This window comes from Triplophysa dalaica, chromosome 4, assembly GCF_015846415.1.
Source record: "Triplophysa dalaica isolate WHDGS20190420 chromosome 4, ASM1584641v1, whole genome shotgun sequence".
NCBI lineage: Eukaryota > Metazoa > Chordata > Actinopteri > Cypriniformes > Nemacheilidae > Triplophysa > Triplophysa dalaica.
In genome coordinates this window covers 4783378-4800374 of record NC_079545.1, presented here as the reverse complement: position 1 = coordinate 4800374, position 16997 = coordinate 4783378, and the positions used below count along the sequence as shown (strand labels likewise).

At 37.3% G+C, this 16997-nt stretch overlaps 1 protein-coding gene across 2 annotated transcripts in view; it reads right to left on the bottom strand.

The window, feature by feature from the left end:
• The window catches only part of tmem132e (transmembrane protein 132E), a 230290-nt gene that overhangs the window by 23896 nt on the left and 189397 nt on the right, over window positions 1-16997 (bottom strand). For both annotated transcript variants that reach the window (XM_056747008.1, XM_056747007.1), the window contains exons 3-4: window positions 11506-11643; window positions 7691-7883 (exon numbers count right to left, since the gene is read on the bottom strand). In XM_056747008.1, the coding sequence (XP_056602986.1) occupies window positions 7691-7883; window positions 11506-11643 (331 nt within the window). The remainder of the gene's footprint in view (window positions 1-7690; window positions 7884-11505; window positions 11644-16997) is intronic.

Below are 16997 nucleotides of genomic sequence, written 5' to 3'. Positions count from 1 at the left end.
CAGCTGGCGCTCCCTCACGCTTCAATCAAAACCGCATATTTGAGGGGAAATTTCCATTGAGTATTTTGCTTCTGAATAGGTGTTTAAAAAGGGAGAAAGAAATCAGATGCGCACGTGGAATATGAATGATGAATCTGAAGTCTCGTTTTTCTTTGCCGATAAGGTGTGAGTTGGTTGAGCGTTGCGTTGGCAGCCCACAGCTTTTGGGTTTGAATCCCAGGGAACACAGATGCTGACGAAATATGTACTCCTTCAATGCACCGTGCACTGTAAAACTTTGCTGTAGTTTCTACAGCAGGTTTGCCAGTACCTTACTGTAAATTAATTATTGCTTAATATACTTTCCAATTACAACTCTTTTCATTTACTTTGATCAAAACTAAAACACTTTGAGTTTTGAGGTTCCAAAAAGAGCAAGAGACTTGCATTACCACACCAACACTGCAAAAAATCACATTCTTCCTAAGCATTTTTCTCTTGTTTTCTGTAAAAAAATTAAAACTTCTTACGATACATTAACATAACAAGAAAAGTGACCCAAAATATTTAGTCTTGTTTTATGAAAGAAAAATATATAAACTTGGTAAGTTTATGCTTAATTATATAATTGTACATTAAATCTACAGTAAGTTATTGGCAAACTTGCTGCGACATTACAGCAAAGTTTTACAGTGTACGTCCCTTTGGATAAATTTCTGCCTAATGCATAAATGTAAATGTAACCACAATATCAAAAACATCATCTCTTTATCTTGTGTAGCACAACAATTCTTTATTATGGATCTGTATAACAAGAACAGCCTTTTACAAAATGTACATTTATTCCCACTTTCTTCATGTCAAAACAAAGCAGAAATCCCTACGCCAAAAAGGGTCATAAACGTTCGTCTTGCAAACCTAATCTGAACGAGGTTGTATTTAATATCTCCCCACTGAGTAAATGAGTTATTAGCTCAGAATTACAGTACTGATACCCTGCAGCTGAATCTGCGCAAATATCATTTTTATTCAAAGTGCATTACTGGCCTTCCTGCCTGCCTTGTTTAAATGGAAGTCTTGGGTACTCGCAAAGAAATAAAATTCATTATGAGCCCACGCAAGGCTTTCATTCTGGAGCTGAATTCTTAACCTGACGTCTCATTTTTATGCAGGTAAACTTTAAAGGTCAACAGTCCGCCCATAGAATTCATTTTATTCATACGATTCGTATTGGAAAGCCCTACTGCGCTGGTATTACCTGCTGCTCTCATTTCTTCCACTGAAAACACAACAGATGGCTGTGGACACACTGGGACCCTTAGCAAAAGAAAATTCATTCAGAACCAGTTTTATTTTAGGTTATCTACCAGCAGAAGAGAGTAAGAGAGCTAATTTCTTGGTTCTTTAAGAAAGTGAGCTGGTATCAGATGGCAAAACGGGGGCATTACAATATACGGCATTGTACTGAATAGTAACTTTAAATGAATGCTAATATCTTTATAAAAATAGAATGACTATGGTAGCCTCTTTTTAAAAAATAAGGTAATAACACGGTTCTTTTTGTAAATCTTCTGTAAGGTTCTTCATATACTGCCATGCCTGTCCTAAAACAACAAGGTGCTAGTTTTTAGACAGTTTTAGTGATGCAACACTTCCACGGCTCATATCATCATTCAGAAATATTGCAAAGTGACACAGCATTGTTTGTGAGTGCAGCAGAGAACGCGAAGCGCAGTACAGTTTGTGTGGGGGCAGAATTTACAGTGACAGACAGCAGGAGCCGAGCATCTCGTGATGAGTGAAACGGGCGGCTCAGATGGATACAGACAGCACCAGCCGTAAATAACAGCAAGGAGGCTTTTGCAAGCCATTAAACACTTCACACCGAGTCAGCGCAAGGTAAACCTGGGCTTCTTATCGCATACAATAGTATACAAAGAAACAGGCTGTTTGATATAAGACACTGTAGAGGTGACAGACTGCTTTACTGTGAGATTTTTCTCGAGGTGAGCGCACTGCAACATGGATTCTTGCTTCCTAGAAGTAAATTGAGGATTTAAATAAGGATGCATAGTAATGTGATCAAAGGCCTTGCATTAAACTATGGCCCTTTTAAAGTCAACACGCAGCCAATGTAACTTCTGTCATGTTACGTCATTCTCAAACAGCACATTCAATGGGAAAAATACAAGGTGTAATCTGATTTTATTAGCTGGGAATCGATTAGAAAAAGGTGTTTCATATCAGAATGAATTCAGAGTTGACCGTGAAGATAAGACCTTCATCAAAAAACACTGATTCATAGTCAAATTAAAGAGAACAGGCTTGGAAATCCAGAGAGAACTTGACCTTCTGCTTATTAGATGGCTCTCTAGTCAATACTTGATTCAGATGGTCATTCGCAACATTCAAAGGTACGTTATTTTGTGATAAAACAACTAGTGATCCATGGAATGGTAACACTTCAGTATAGGGGGCAATTCTCACTATTAACTAGTAGTTATTCGCATGTCTATTATTAGCATATTGGCAGTTTATTAGTACTTATAAAGCACATATTGTGCATGACCATATCTACATCCCTAATCTTACCCAATACCTAAACTTAACTACCTTAATACCTATTAATAAGTAACAATTTAAGAGTTTATTGGGGAAAAGTTGTAGTGAATGGTTTATTAATAGCGAGAATGGCCCCCTATACTGACGTGTGTCCCACCGAAACTTCAGCTGACGAAAATGACATTTCGGTTTCGGCCGAAAGGGAAAAAAGGCTGAAATATCTGGTGGACCTGCCTCTCCCTCAATGTTCACACCCACTCTAGCTGTTCTTAAAGAATCATCATGTACGCCTGCCGTTACAAAAGCTAATACCAATAAAAGAACAAGAAAAGCTCAAAACCAGTGGACATAAAATGACACGCAAGCTCTGTGTGATGCGAGACTGCCTTTGTTTCTTTATTGTCGGAGATCACGGTCATTCACATTTCAAAGCCGATCACCTTGAAACACAGCAGACTCTTCACAGATGTGATTGATCAGCAGAACGATCTATCAGTAACTGATGATGTAGCTCACGTGGACTGTCATCCTTCAGGTGCTGATGATCACTGAAGGTCATTTTAAAAGCCTGTTGTATCTTATTAAAATAATTGTTCACCATAAATTAACTTCATGTATAAGCAAGAAGATCTGCTTAGTTTGAATAATTTGACTACTGTTATGCATATAGTAATTCTAGAACTACATTGTTCGATGATTGGTAAAAAGTTTTATTTGATTGTGTTGCAATGACCAATGAAAAATAATATGTTTAGTATTGATTTATGCTGTTTTAGTATTAGGGTTTAGTGTGTGTTATTAATACATTATATAAATACTAAAACGTTTTCTGAAGTCATTTTCGATGCATCTCGAATTTTCAGTTTTGGCCCAGAATCTTTATTTCGCATTTGAAAATTACGCATTTGTCAAGTGTACTCTCACTTATACAAAAACAATGTGTCTGGTTTTTAAAGATGAGACAGTGTTTCTTATTGGCTTAATGAGCGTGTATTTTGAGCTGAAACTTCACAGACACATTCTGTGGACACCTACGATTTATATAACATTTTGTAAAATTGCTAGATTTGGGGCCTTTAAATTGACCATTTCTACTAAATTCAAAATAAAAACAAACCAAGGTCATTACAGTTTACTAAAATTAAAACTTTGAAAACGTTTCTGTTTGTCAAAAACAAATCAAATATTGGCCTAAAAATTATTGGAAAACTTCAAGTAAGCGAAAAAATCGACTATTACCTCAGAAATAAACGGAAATAAGATAAGCACTTAAATTGAAATAATAAAAAAACAATTAAAATAATCTTATAAAGCAACATAAATCAATAATAACATTACACAAGCATGTAACAAAATTGCTAAAAACGCAACTAAAATAAAAATAAAATCTATTTAAAAATATGAATAAAATTTAAAACAACACTATAATAACTCTGAAACGATCAAACACAAACGTAGTCCAATAGATTTGACACTTTACGTAGACCTACCCTGATGGTGTTTCAGATGTGCTTACTATAAACCATCATGGTTTAGAAAAAAGCTGTATGAGGAGTCTTAAAAACAATACGTTTGCATTTTGTGTTCCACATAAAGGAAAAGCATATAATACTGAAATAACATGGATTCAATTATGACAGTATTGCTCATTTTGGGTTAGCTGTACCTTTAAAAATGCATCCTTGACATGATGCCTCTCACATTAAAGCAATCCTGACCACCCATCGTGGCTTCTGTTTCATATAAACCGACCATTCTTTCATCAGAATGTCCGTGCGTGTGTGTGTTCAGTTGGTGGAGCTCATGTTAGTGTGTGATAGTAGCCCTGGGTGAAGGGCTGTGTCATATTTTATTTATGATGCACTATTGGAGCAGAAGGCAGCAGTGAAGCCAATGTAGGCAACACATCCTCTGCCCCCTTAGTGCTGATGTAGGAGTGGCCCCTGTGCCCGGCCAGAGCTATTTGAAGAGAAAATGCACAGCTGATCCTGGGTCGGTGTTAAAGGGCACTTGCCCTTCTAAAAGAGCGACTCATGTTAATAGAGGTTGAGAGAGTGGATTTGTGTGTTGGGGGGGGATATGTGGAGCCTGCTTATATTATGGATCCTGCTATGTCAAATACAGCATACACTCACCTAAAGGAATATTAGGAACACCTGTTCAATTTCTCATTAATAGAATTATGATGGTGGTGTAATGGTGTGGGGGGTGTTTTCTTGGCACACTTTAGGCCCCTTAGTGCCAATTGGGCATCGTTTAAATGCCACGGCCTACCTGAGCATTGTTTCTGACCATGTCCATCCCTTTATGACCACCATGTACCCATCCTCCTCTGCAGGATAATGCACCATGTCACAAAGCTCGAATCATTTCAAATTGGTTTCTTGAACATGACAATGAGTTCACTGTACTAAAATGGCCCCCACAGTCACCAGATCTCAACCCAATAGAGCATCTTTGGGATGTGGTGGAACGGGAGCTTCGTGCATCCCACAAATGTCCATCAACTGCAAGATGCTATCCTATCAATATGGGCCAACATTTCTAAAGAATGCTTTCAGCACCTTGTTGAATCAATGCCACGTAGAATTAAGGCAGTTCTGAAGACGAAAGGGAGTCAAACACAGAATTAGTATGGTGTTCCTAATAATCCTTTAGGAGAGAATATATCATGTATGCTGGCTGTTTTTCCTTTACCACCTCATTAGCTTTATATACAAATATTTGAATATGGAAAAAGCAATGCTTTGAAGCAATGCTGGAGCTTTCTATCTTGTCACGTGTATATACATGGTAACACAAAGAAACACACATGAGGGGTGACTGTGTGATGTCTATTGTACCCATGCGCCCTTGTTTTTTTCTCCACGTGTGCCGTCCCTGTCTGTGGCGTACTCATTAGATGCTCTATACATAAACGTCTGGGATTGTGTGATTGTACATCTGTGGGTGTATGAAGTGGGATTTGCTCGCCTGAATCACAGCAGGATTTATTTCATGCACTTGGCACGAAGCATATAGGTTCTGCTATTGTTGTGTCCATAAACACCTCTTATATGAGCCTTTCTGATGGCTTTCTAGGTAGAAACGCCTCAGTGACAGAGAATAGAGCTCTTAAGCATTTACATGATTCAAAAAGATGGTCTTCTTAATGCATAAAGCCTGCAGACGCATGTGGCACGTGGTGTATGTATATTCCTTTTGAAACCCTCACACCCTCACCATTTAAAAGAACAGTTTGCTCTGAGATCCTCTATATGCGAGTGTGCTTGTTGTGGAAAGTCTTCGAGTTCCAGGTGCCAACGGTTAAACTTATTATAGCTCAAGATAACAACAGCGAGATGTCTGTTGACCAAGTATCAATCTCCCTCACACATTTTAACCAATGATCTCATTATTTTTTGACCTGCACATTTTTTTGGTTCAACCTCAATCGCCTCTCTCTCTTACGTTTCCCCAAGGGCGCAACGACAACATTTCATTTATGGGTTTTACACTTCAAGGTCTAAAATTAATGAGTTTAATCGTACACAAAATATGTGTGTGTGTGTGTGTGTGTGAACTGTGTAAAATAATTATGTATATATAAATACACAAATATGTATGTATAATATTAAGGAAAAATGATATTAGTAAACATTAAATATTAATATATATATATATATATATATATATATATAAATTATATATTATATTATATATTATATATATAAATTAAAAATGTATATAAAAGTGTATATACACATGCAAAATATTTCTTAAATATATACGTGTGTGCATGTATTTATATATACACAATTATTATACACAGTGCACACACATATTATGTAAACAAAAACGTATTTTGCATTCAATTTATGTTGAATAATTATATATATATATATATATATATATATATATATATATATATATATATATATATATATATATGACTCATCCTGCAATACACAGATTTTTGTCCAATCAGCTGACTTCTTGAGCGCTACCAAGAAAGAAATCATGGCTGTGACTAATCTGCGATGTATTTAAAACTGCTCTGTTCTTGGCCTCCACTTGTGTATTTGTGTGAAGGGGGAAACCATGAAAACACAAAACAATTCTTGGCTCCTGCACTGTAGCAGATTTTAGTATTTCCCTCACAAACGTCTTGTTTTGTATTCACTTGTTATATTTGAAGCGCTATATTCTGCCTGGTCAGGTCTTCTGAAACCCACCAATGGGTTTCGGGAGAAGGGGGTGTCTTCTTTTGAACCTGGGTACCTATGTAGTGAATCATGCTAGGATTTGAAAATACATGAAAATGACGGGGAGGGCAGGTGGCCCCAGCGACGCTTTAACACTGACTGCTCTGAATGAATTTTAATGGGTGAATAATAGAGTTTCTTCTGGAGTGAGTGGATAAGCACTCAGTGGATTACTTTCAAGCCCTTTCCACAGACCTATTACCTTAAAGTCTCACTGTGAAAAGTGTGAATGTGAACTTTTCTGCCAGCCTCTGAAAGATAATGCTGCTGCGAAACAGTGTGAAGACAATGAGCTTTATTCTTAGAATATGAGAATGTGTTGAAAAATAGATTTTTAATGTGTCTTATTTTTCTATGTAGTGTTGTTTATAATCTATGTCTAGTATCCATGGCTAAAGGGGAAAACTGTAAGTGCCTTGCAATTTCGTGCAACAGTAACAATTGGCAAGTAACAATTCCATTCAAAATCCCCACAAAAAATATTTGTAGGATCTATTGACAGAAAAGCAATAAAATAAACATAACTATGTCTTCAGAGGTGCATAGAGACCTTACATAATACAGCATTGTGTTTTTATTATCTAAGAAATAGCTATAAACAGCGCGGGTGCCATCACATGTATTTCACCATGTTGTTTCTGGTATCCCTAAACGGACAAACTGCTTTACAGAGCGCATTATCTCCCTCGACAAAGAAGCGAAAACGTGACGTCATCTTAGTGCTGTGTCAGCAACCCTAATGCTTCGAAAGGTAGCGTGCGACTAAGCCATTGGTTGCACTTCGCAACCTCACCACTAGATGCTGCAAAATTTTATACACTGGACTTTTAAGAATCATGTGTAATGGCAGAATTTCCGATTAATTCGTAATCTCTACTGAACCTTTACTTGGAGGAATTCCTTACCATTGAAAGTGGAATGATGGCTTGGATGTCCTTTTGAACAACTGTCAGTTCTGTCACCACCTTCTCCGCATCCGGGACTGAAGTTTGATCCCTGTAATCGATGTTCCAGTTGATTCTTCTGGTGACCGATTGGCTGGTGAAGTTCTCCATCTCAAAGTCCAGCTGCATGATTTCGATGCTGGCAGTCATGTCCCTGAATAAAAAAACAAGTCAGGTCAACAATGAACAAGTGTTCAATTATTAGGCTGCAAAAACAGCAGGGCCGTCCACCAAGTGTAGCTATTAAAGTCATTTAGAACAGTCTAATTGGGGTCAGATTTGTTTTTGTGGCCGTCATAACAAACAGATGTTTGTCATGTACAGTATATTGAAACCACCAGCAAATAAATCCATCAGCGATTTCGGACGATGCAGCTGTTGTGGTGGATTGCCCTTATAAAACAGCAGAACACAACAGTTGAACATCATACCGGCTTAAAATTAGTGATAGTGAAGGACTATAACAGCGTCTGGCAGTTTCTTCAAGGCTTTTGCAGGAAACCTCTATAATGGATAGTGACAGTCTAAATGAGCTCTGTCTGTTGGCCTCATGCTCACTCATCAAGGATTATTTCCTTTATCTGAGACTCCTGTTCTACAGGTAACTGCTGATAGCGGCTGACAGCCATGCTGAGAAGAGACCGGCCAAAAAATGAAATCGCTCAGTGGGAGTGGAAATGCTCACGGAAAATTGCTGCAGAGTTATCGAAATGTTGTGTGCTGGGAATGAGTCATGTGTCAGTGCTGCAGACGCACATCTTCCTCCAGTGGGATGTATCTGAATTTCGGAATTTTACTTTTTCTTCCCGTTCAAGATCTGGCAAATTATTATATTCTCCTATAAAATCAGACTAGAAAGTCTACTATATTTCTCACAGATTTGTGTCTTTGTAACCTTTCAAAAAAATCTGTTAACTTCTGGAATGACAGGCTTCCTTGTTACGTCAGTTTGGTGGCTTGGACAAAACATCGGCAAGCCTCCTCTTCAACTGTTAATCTGTTGCCAGTTCTTTTCTGGATCCGCCTACTTTTCTAGATCCATTCAATTTGCTGTCATTTATTATTTAACCTCGTGTTTCACTCTGAAATACAGAACAATGCAAGTCAATCGTGACTTCCGATTCACCGGGACTTTAATGTGAACATAAACAAAATGTTGTTGCCACAGAAACAAATAATTCAGAATCTGAAAATGTGAACATCACGTGTTGTCATCTCTTATTAAGTTCTACACATCATCAGGTCCAACTCTTTGTGTGCAGTTTTTTGAGGGCCTGCCTCAAAAAGAGATGAGAACACGTGATGTTTGCATTTTTGAGGGCCTGCCCCAAAAAACAGGCCAATCAGCAACCAGGAACTATCAATCTCATATTATTTTGTAACCACCCTAATTAACTAATTTGTGGCTTGAAATCAATGTAGCCTCTTCCAACCTCCAGCCCGTTTTGGAGCGACCGTCCCATTTAAACTTTAATGACTTCTCCATTATTGTGGTAGGAAGTATTTGAAGCAAAATGGGAATCAATCTCTATCAGATGTGTTTGCTTTTCTTGCGTTCCTCTCATTGGACGCTGCATTAACAAAGTTAATATTGCCTTAATTATCTAGCTGTTGCTGAGAATTGATCGTCCTGCACAACAGGACAGAGGCCAGAGAAAAGTCCTGTCAACAATTGGCTGCCAGCGCCAGTGCCAGCCATCAAAACATCCTGCATTTGGAGTAATTTTAAGCTTGCTTAACTCTGGAGTGCTGAAACATAAGGAGAGAACAAAGAATTGGCACGGGTGAGCAAAGCAAACTGCATCTCTAATGGAAAATACACTAATGGAATGATGATGCTGTCTTATATTGACAAATAATATTGGCATTGCCTCAGAGAAGAGCTGTAAACCACATTTGCAATGTTAGAAGAGACAGACAGTGAGAGAATATGGGGGGGGGGTTGGCCAGACATATTAAAAAATTAGCTAGAAAAAGAGAATCCGATTATTCAGAGGACAGAACAAACTGGCCAGAAGAGAAAAGTCTTTAAAGGAACGAAATGGTATTGATTTGCAAAAAACAGCAGACAAGAGTGAAAGTATATAAACAAAAGAGTTTAACTGTATTCCCAGGATCTCTGTGTTTTGCCCTTTTAGATTATTAGAGAATTTAGTTTTTCATTTCTCAATTTCTTTACTGTTACAATTGGGTTAAAACAATTATTTTAAATATTGAGGTACTGTATGTCGGCACCAAAGGTCCACATGTGTTTTTTGTCCTGTGCAAAAAAAATGTAATACTTAATAGCTTGTGTGTGTCAAGACTTAAAAATTGCTTACGAAAAAAATGACTTTTAGAAATAAACCTGTATTGATAATCATCTATTCACAAGAGAAGTCCAGTCAAAAAAGGAATAAGAAACAAAGTCTGCAAACAAGCAGAATATTCTGTTAGCTGTGGTGAAACGTGTAAATGTATTTAAACTCATATTAGAAATAACAAGCAACACCCTCCACAGGCTGCTGTCACACCGATGCTTGACAATGTGTCAGACACTATATGGTGCACACAAACTGTGATTCTTTCCTGGTTGCTAACCTTTGTTATTAACTTCCATACAAAAAGAGCGATTACTGTGTACTATAAGGTGATAAATGTGGTTGTTGAGAGAAAGCAAGAATACACTGAATAGAATTTTTAGAAAAATGTTAGCAGGTCCTGAAATTAAATTTTTGGTCACCAAATCACAACATTACAAAGTAAAGTAATTATGTTTCATATTGAGGACTATAACAGGAGCCAATTTAAGTATGAAACAATAAAAAAGATGGAACAAAAAAACTTAACTTAACCAAAATTTTATTCTGGATGCGATTAATCGTGATTCAACGTTTGACAGCTCAAATATTTTTACTTAAACATGTACCTAGAAAAGGTAAATTCAGAAAAACAAACATTTATTTTGGAAAGCTCTCTTAATTATTGTTTCCGCGATTGTATATGTAACAAACTGTTAAATGTGATATTAAAAACAGTTTTCATAACAATAGCCTGAAATAGCTTTATTATGTTGTATCCTCATATTTCTACTGCTCTTAACAAGAGTAACCAAAAACTTCTCTCCGCATGTTAAAAGAGTCTGTCCTCAAAGCTCTTTTCATCATTATATACGGTCTTTTGTTTTCGACATCCGCTGCAAATTAAGACCATTCAGTGTACTTTTCAGTTACGCGCTTAAAGACAACCCTTAATCTCCCAATGGATAAAAACAGATATAATTACAGCTGTGGAAACACAGTGTTTGTCAGGAAAAGCAGGTAAGTAATTTAATTCTGCAGGTGACTGACATGGTCATTTCACATGTCTGACAGAATGAGAAAGATTTTCTGACAAGGTCCACTTCATACAGCGACTAAGAGTCTTAGCAACACAAACAAAGCAACGTGATGTTTAATTTAGATGACCTTGGTGGTAATCTCGTCTTGACCTCACTGAAAAAAAGGTAAATAATACTCGACTCCACTGATGATGAGATTTACTCCAGGGATTTGTTTGGAAGAGCATACACTAATATTCCCTTTTCTGCAGTAAACTACAATTTTTCCGTCTGCTTGAAACAAACCGATGAACTACCGATGTGTAACAACGGCAGGGAACACCGTATCCGACAATGCAATGCTCTCGGCTTGATAAATAAACCTGAATATGTATGCTAATCTGTACAGTTTTATATATGTTTAGCATGTCCGCTTATTCAATATTTAACATTCAATATTCAACATTTACATACTTACCCGGGCTCTCCTTTGATTTTGCTGACTTCCACTGTGGCAATGGAGTGTTTGGCTCCAGACTGCACGTCCCATTGCACCTTCCACTGGTTACTCTTGGATTTGGTGCTCAGAAGGTTCACTCCTTTCTTAGCTTTCACCCTGTAAAACAGACATAGAGGGTCTGAACAAAAATCAAGATTTGTTTTTTATTCAGCGCCAAGAAAGTGATCACAGCCTATTTAAATCTTTAAATCAATGTTTTTTATACTACAACTCTTATAATTCAGATATTTTTATTTTGAGTACTACGTTTACTATGCTAAACGCACACGCACGCACAAATGTACCGTTTACAAAAACATCTCTCTGCTTAAAAAAGCATATCTCCACTCATATAGATGTTGATTTACAGAATTTGATTTATAACCAAATATGTCTGAGGGCTTACATCTGAAAAAATCAACTCCTTTTTATACCTACTAAAGCTTCTATGCCTCTCATATCCCCATTGTCCCATCAAATTGAAAAACATCAGACTTTTCTCCAATCTGAAGCCATATTTATGTGATCATGTCCCTGCGGAACATCTCTCAAAGAATCCAGAACTTCAAACGGCGCTGTGTTTCCAACAGGGTTCAGTCTAACAAGATGAAAGTCTGTGTTTTTGCGGCAGCATACATCTTCTGGTTAACACCTCGAAAAGGTGCAACGACACAAGACATGCGAAAAAGTGCATGTTTTTAGCCTCTGGTTACTGACTGCTATCGGAATCTCTGCCCTCATACATCTGCCATGGAACTTAAATAACAGAGACAGAGGGACATGGATGAGACGTAAAGGGAAAGTTAGATATAGAATCAGAGGAAGAAGGATAAGAAAAAGAGGATGACAGAAAATGGTGATGCCCTGCTCATGATGACAACATCATGTCCTGTAGTAGTGGGAGTTACATGTTCAGCCACAGACTGAATACGTTATTTGTCCATTGTGATTTTTGTAGGTTTTATTATTGTGTTTCCATTAAACAGTAGTCCACAAATTAAGCATCCGTTTAAAAGTAAGGGGTCAAAGGTCAGAATACATGTATAGACCTCTTTGGTTGATGTACAACGCTGGTGCAGATGAACTTCCTGTTTCAGTTTTTTTAAACGTTTAAACAAAATATAACCAACAGCATATTTATAACCCCTTTAAAATATTAAACAAATATCTTAAAGATTTAATCATAAGATTTAAAAATACCAAAACCGGAAGTGCTCTAAGGATGTATAGAAGTGTTATTGACAAACAACTTTTCTTGCAAAATGTGTGGTTTGAAACCGCTCATGACAATTCTATATTACTGAACATTTTATTAAATTTATTAACCAACATGACTATAAACCATTAAATATTGAACATCCAGTTAGGCTGCCACTACATTACTTGGTGGATAATTTGTTATTGTTTATGAAATATTATTCATAAATGTAAAGATAAAACCCTAGTGTTTTATTATTTTGCCATTGTGTGTTTTTAAAACGGTTAGGGTATGTTTGTCGTACCCAAAACCCCCTTAAACGTAAAATCACTAACACATAGCCTCTCATGGCATATTGCTTTCTTTTAACATCTAGCTTAGAATTTCACTTTCTCGTTCTATTGGACAGCAATTTAATGGCTCTTTGGAAACCTAGAGGATCCATATTAAATGGTTGAACGAATGCTTGCAACAAGACGAAACGTTCATTGATAGCGCAATCTGTCTATGGGATTAACCTCAAACAGGTTAACCCCAAAAATTCATCTCCTTTCTCTTTGAACTGCTGCTTCCAATTGCAGTTACCTGATAAAAGGCATTCGCCGCTTTGAGGAGTGGACCGTGACCAATAGCAGGGGCTTCAGTCACCCATTTCAACAATTCCCTCAACATAACCTTATCTCAGCCCCTCAGCACCTCCATCAAACAAGGCTCTGCTGATCATAGGACCCGCTTCACTGTTATATAAATGAGATTTAATATATAACTATTGGCAATAATCAGGGTTGACGGCTTAAAATCAAACACAAGCCTTTCGATAGAGAGATCATTACAGAGTTCGGACGTGGCACTTCACACTGCGTTGCAAAACGCCGGAAAGCAGAGAATGACAGGCTGCTTTGGTTGATGATAGCAAATACTGTGTACAATAAGATCATTCAATTTATTAAGCATAGCGCTGAATTACTCTATCTTAAAAGCCTTACAGGGTTCACTTTAATTAACAATAACCCTCTCTCGGCTCTCAGATTTACAAAAGGCCATTACATGATCAATTTTAATGGTTGGGACTTCAATCACATGATTGATCACAATTTATCACATCATTTGCATTGAGTCAACATGTCTTAATCCAACGTTTATTTAACAGCAATAGACCCTTTATGCGTCTATGATAAATTATGTATGGCACAACATAAAAATATCACACAGAAAGACAAAGTTTTGATATTTGTGGATGTCACGGAAACAGCCGTTCCATTAAAAATTAAAATGACACATTTACGCATCCTTTTGAAATATTACGTATGGAATATGTCATCATATTAAATGAAATACTATATGACAGCCTTCACATATACAATCACAATTAAGCTTTGTACTCCAACAGGGTTTTCAAGACAGATCATTTCCCAAAACACTTACAGTCCTTTGGATAAACATGTTGATTCCAACCTGGGTGCTTATGAATCATTTACAGTTATCGGTGAACCGGTTTGAGCGATTTGTTAAAAAGAACAAACTCAGAAAACAATTTACTCGCAAATTGGACATCTCTATTACTTTTGAGCAGAACTACACAAAATCAATTTCGAACCAATGAAATATTTATGCACAGAGCATTAACCACCACAGTGTAAATTCGCTGTAGATATTTTCATGCAGAGGCCAAGGCTTCATTTATTCATTGTGTAATACACAGTTACACACGGATTAAAAATTCCATTCGCCTTTCCACCTCTTCAATGACCCAGGCAATTAAACCTAGAATTTAAGTTTCTGCATGTAAAATAATGAGCAGACACCAGAGTGGCCTGTCGCAGCCGTGTGAAACATATGAGCAGTGATGAATAACTGTAGTCTTCGCTGCAGACTCTTACCATAAAAATTTCTGTAAAGAAACACAAACAAGCAAGATGAGAAATGTCAGCAGATGCATGTCTCAGAGGCATTAGACTCTCTCTCTCTCTCTCTCTCTCTCTCGATCTCTCTCCCACTGCATTACTGAAAAAGCTGTCCCGCACTTCAACGACTAAATCGGGCCAGTAAAGTTTTTTTCTCCACCCATTTGTAGAATCAGGGCTTTCCATTAGTTGCACTGCAGAGAGGCCCCCTTTACATAAATAAATGATTGATGCAGTTCCGCAGTCACAATATACAGTCACTACACGCAAAGAAGAGTGTTTACTTATTTGTGCGTGTCACGGAAACATCTGTTCCTTTAAACATTAAAAAGGACACATGTTAATAAATCCTCTGTGTCCACATAATCCGGAATTCATTGACGATTTTTTTCTGAGCATCAGGATCAAGATGACTTCTTTGTGGCTGTTTGAATTCAATGGATTTGTCTTAAATCGTAGAGAGTTGCTATTCAATTGTATTGTATGGAGAAAAAACATTTTGAGAAATTGGGTTGATAAAAAAGAAAAAGTCTTTGATTGACTTTTGATTTAGGATTGACTACATTCTCAAAAATGAGGTGTTAAATCCAAAATTCTTCGAAGGAAAACCAATCAGAATGATGCTATCCACATTAGTTGATGTATTTGTCAAGTAAATACCTTGTGTATATAAGCACACTTGGCAATAAAAGCTCTTTCTGATTACTTCTGATTAGTAACACCTAACAATTGTCCCATTTGTGTCTAGTTTTATTTCTCATTTACGTCCTCTGGAATTCTAAAAGAAACATCTTAAATGAAACATTAGACATTGAGAATTCAATAAAAAAAGTCTTCTGAGCCGAAGAAAGAGCAGCCTCTAAACAATGAAATGCTCCTTTGGGCTGATTCATTCTCCGTACGTGATCGTTTCATTCAATTGTCTAGGTAGCATCCACACAGACAGATGTTTACTGCACAAATCAGAATACTGCGATCTGTCACTGATGCTGAGCACGAGAAGGCAGTTCCACAGAAACAGACAGACGGATTGAGACCCACTGGCACTGAGAGGAAGGGAATTATGCTCTTTCTCTGTCACTTTTGAAGACGATAGAATGAATAGGGGGGGGGGGGCTGAACCTGACGGGGAGGATTTGTGCAAATATGATCGTTCATCAAAGGAGGCAAATATTAAAAGGTAAAAGATTTAGCATTTAACTCAACGAAGGTCATTCGGAGTTAGATCATGTCAAGTCTTCCACCATATCATATAAAAAAATATAATGGCAATCTTTGATGTATTACATTACAGTGAAGAAAATGCGAGGAAACGTGCTTTAATATCATGACAATAATATATAACTATTGAAATTTATGTAAAATTCGAATTCATCCAAATGCATTTCTAAGGTTTATGCAAAGCAAAATAAATACAAACCAATAATAATTATATTCTAAAATATCTCCCTCATCCAACAGCACACAGTTCATCAAAACCGCTACATGTGGATTCATGTCACATAGTTGTACATAATCGGCTTTAAAACGGAGGTGACGCAAAGACAGACTGAACCAGCCCCTCTATCTCTTTTAAAAACTGGGAAGGTCCTGCGCTCGTAATGTAGAGAAACAGATAGAATGAGCCCGAGAGATGCACTGAGCAAAAGAGAGAGAGAGATACATGGCAACAGTGCATGAGAGAGAGAGCCACGCTGCGCTTCGCAAACCTCCCGCCTGGAACGCAATTATTCTAAGTAGTTTTCCCATCAGCGCCAGGCATGGGCGGAAGACCCTCGGGTGAGCCAAAACCTTTTCTGCCGTGGCAATAGGGAAAAAAGCAGCTCTCCAATTTATTTGATAAGGCAAGCGGAACTCAGTCCTGCCAACTGCTGCAAAGCGCAGGAAAATCGCCCTCGAACCCTTGGCCAGCTCTCGTCAGCCGCATGACATTTCATTGCCCACATCAGGGTAGAGATGTGAAATGTTTTAGATTTATATATGATTCGTATATGAGCATATAAACAACTCATGCAAAGGGTAAGCTTAGAACAAAGAAGAGATTTATGATGAAGAACAATCTAAACATTACTTGAATACCAATAAGTGAAAAGAAATGAGCCGTCATGAGATTAGGAGTATGAAATCATACTGCACTAAAATATGATGTCAAAAGATTTCTGGATAGTATAACACTTGTGTATGATATGATGCACAGCTGGAACAATGTGTTGACGATTAATAATAATCTCTTAACTTGACGTGACCCAACATTGCAAGAAAAAAGATTAGAGGGAAATTATGGTTTTTTATAGTTTTGGTCATAATGAGCCGTGCAGACAATATTTTTTTAATCCATCCTGGTCTCGCTGGATTTCTGGAACTATTTT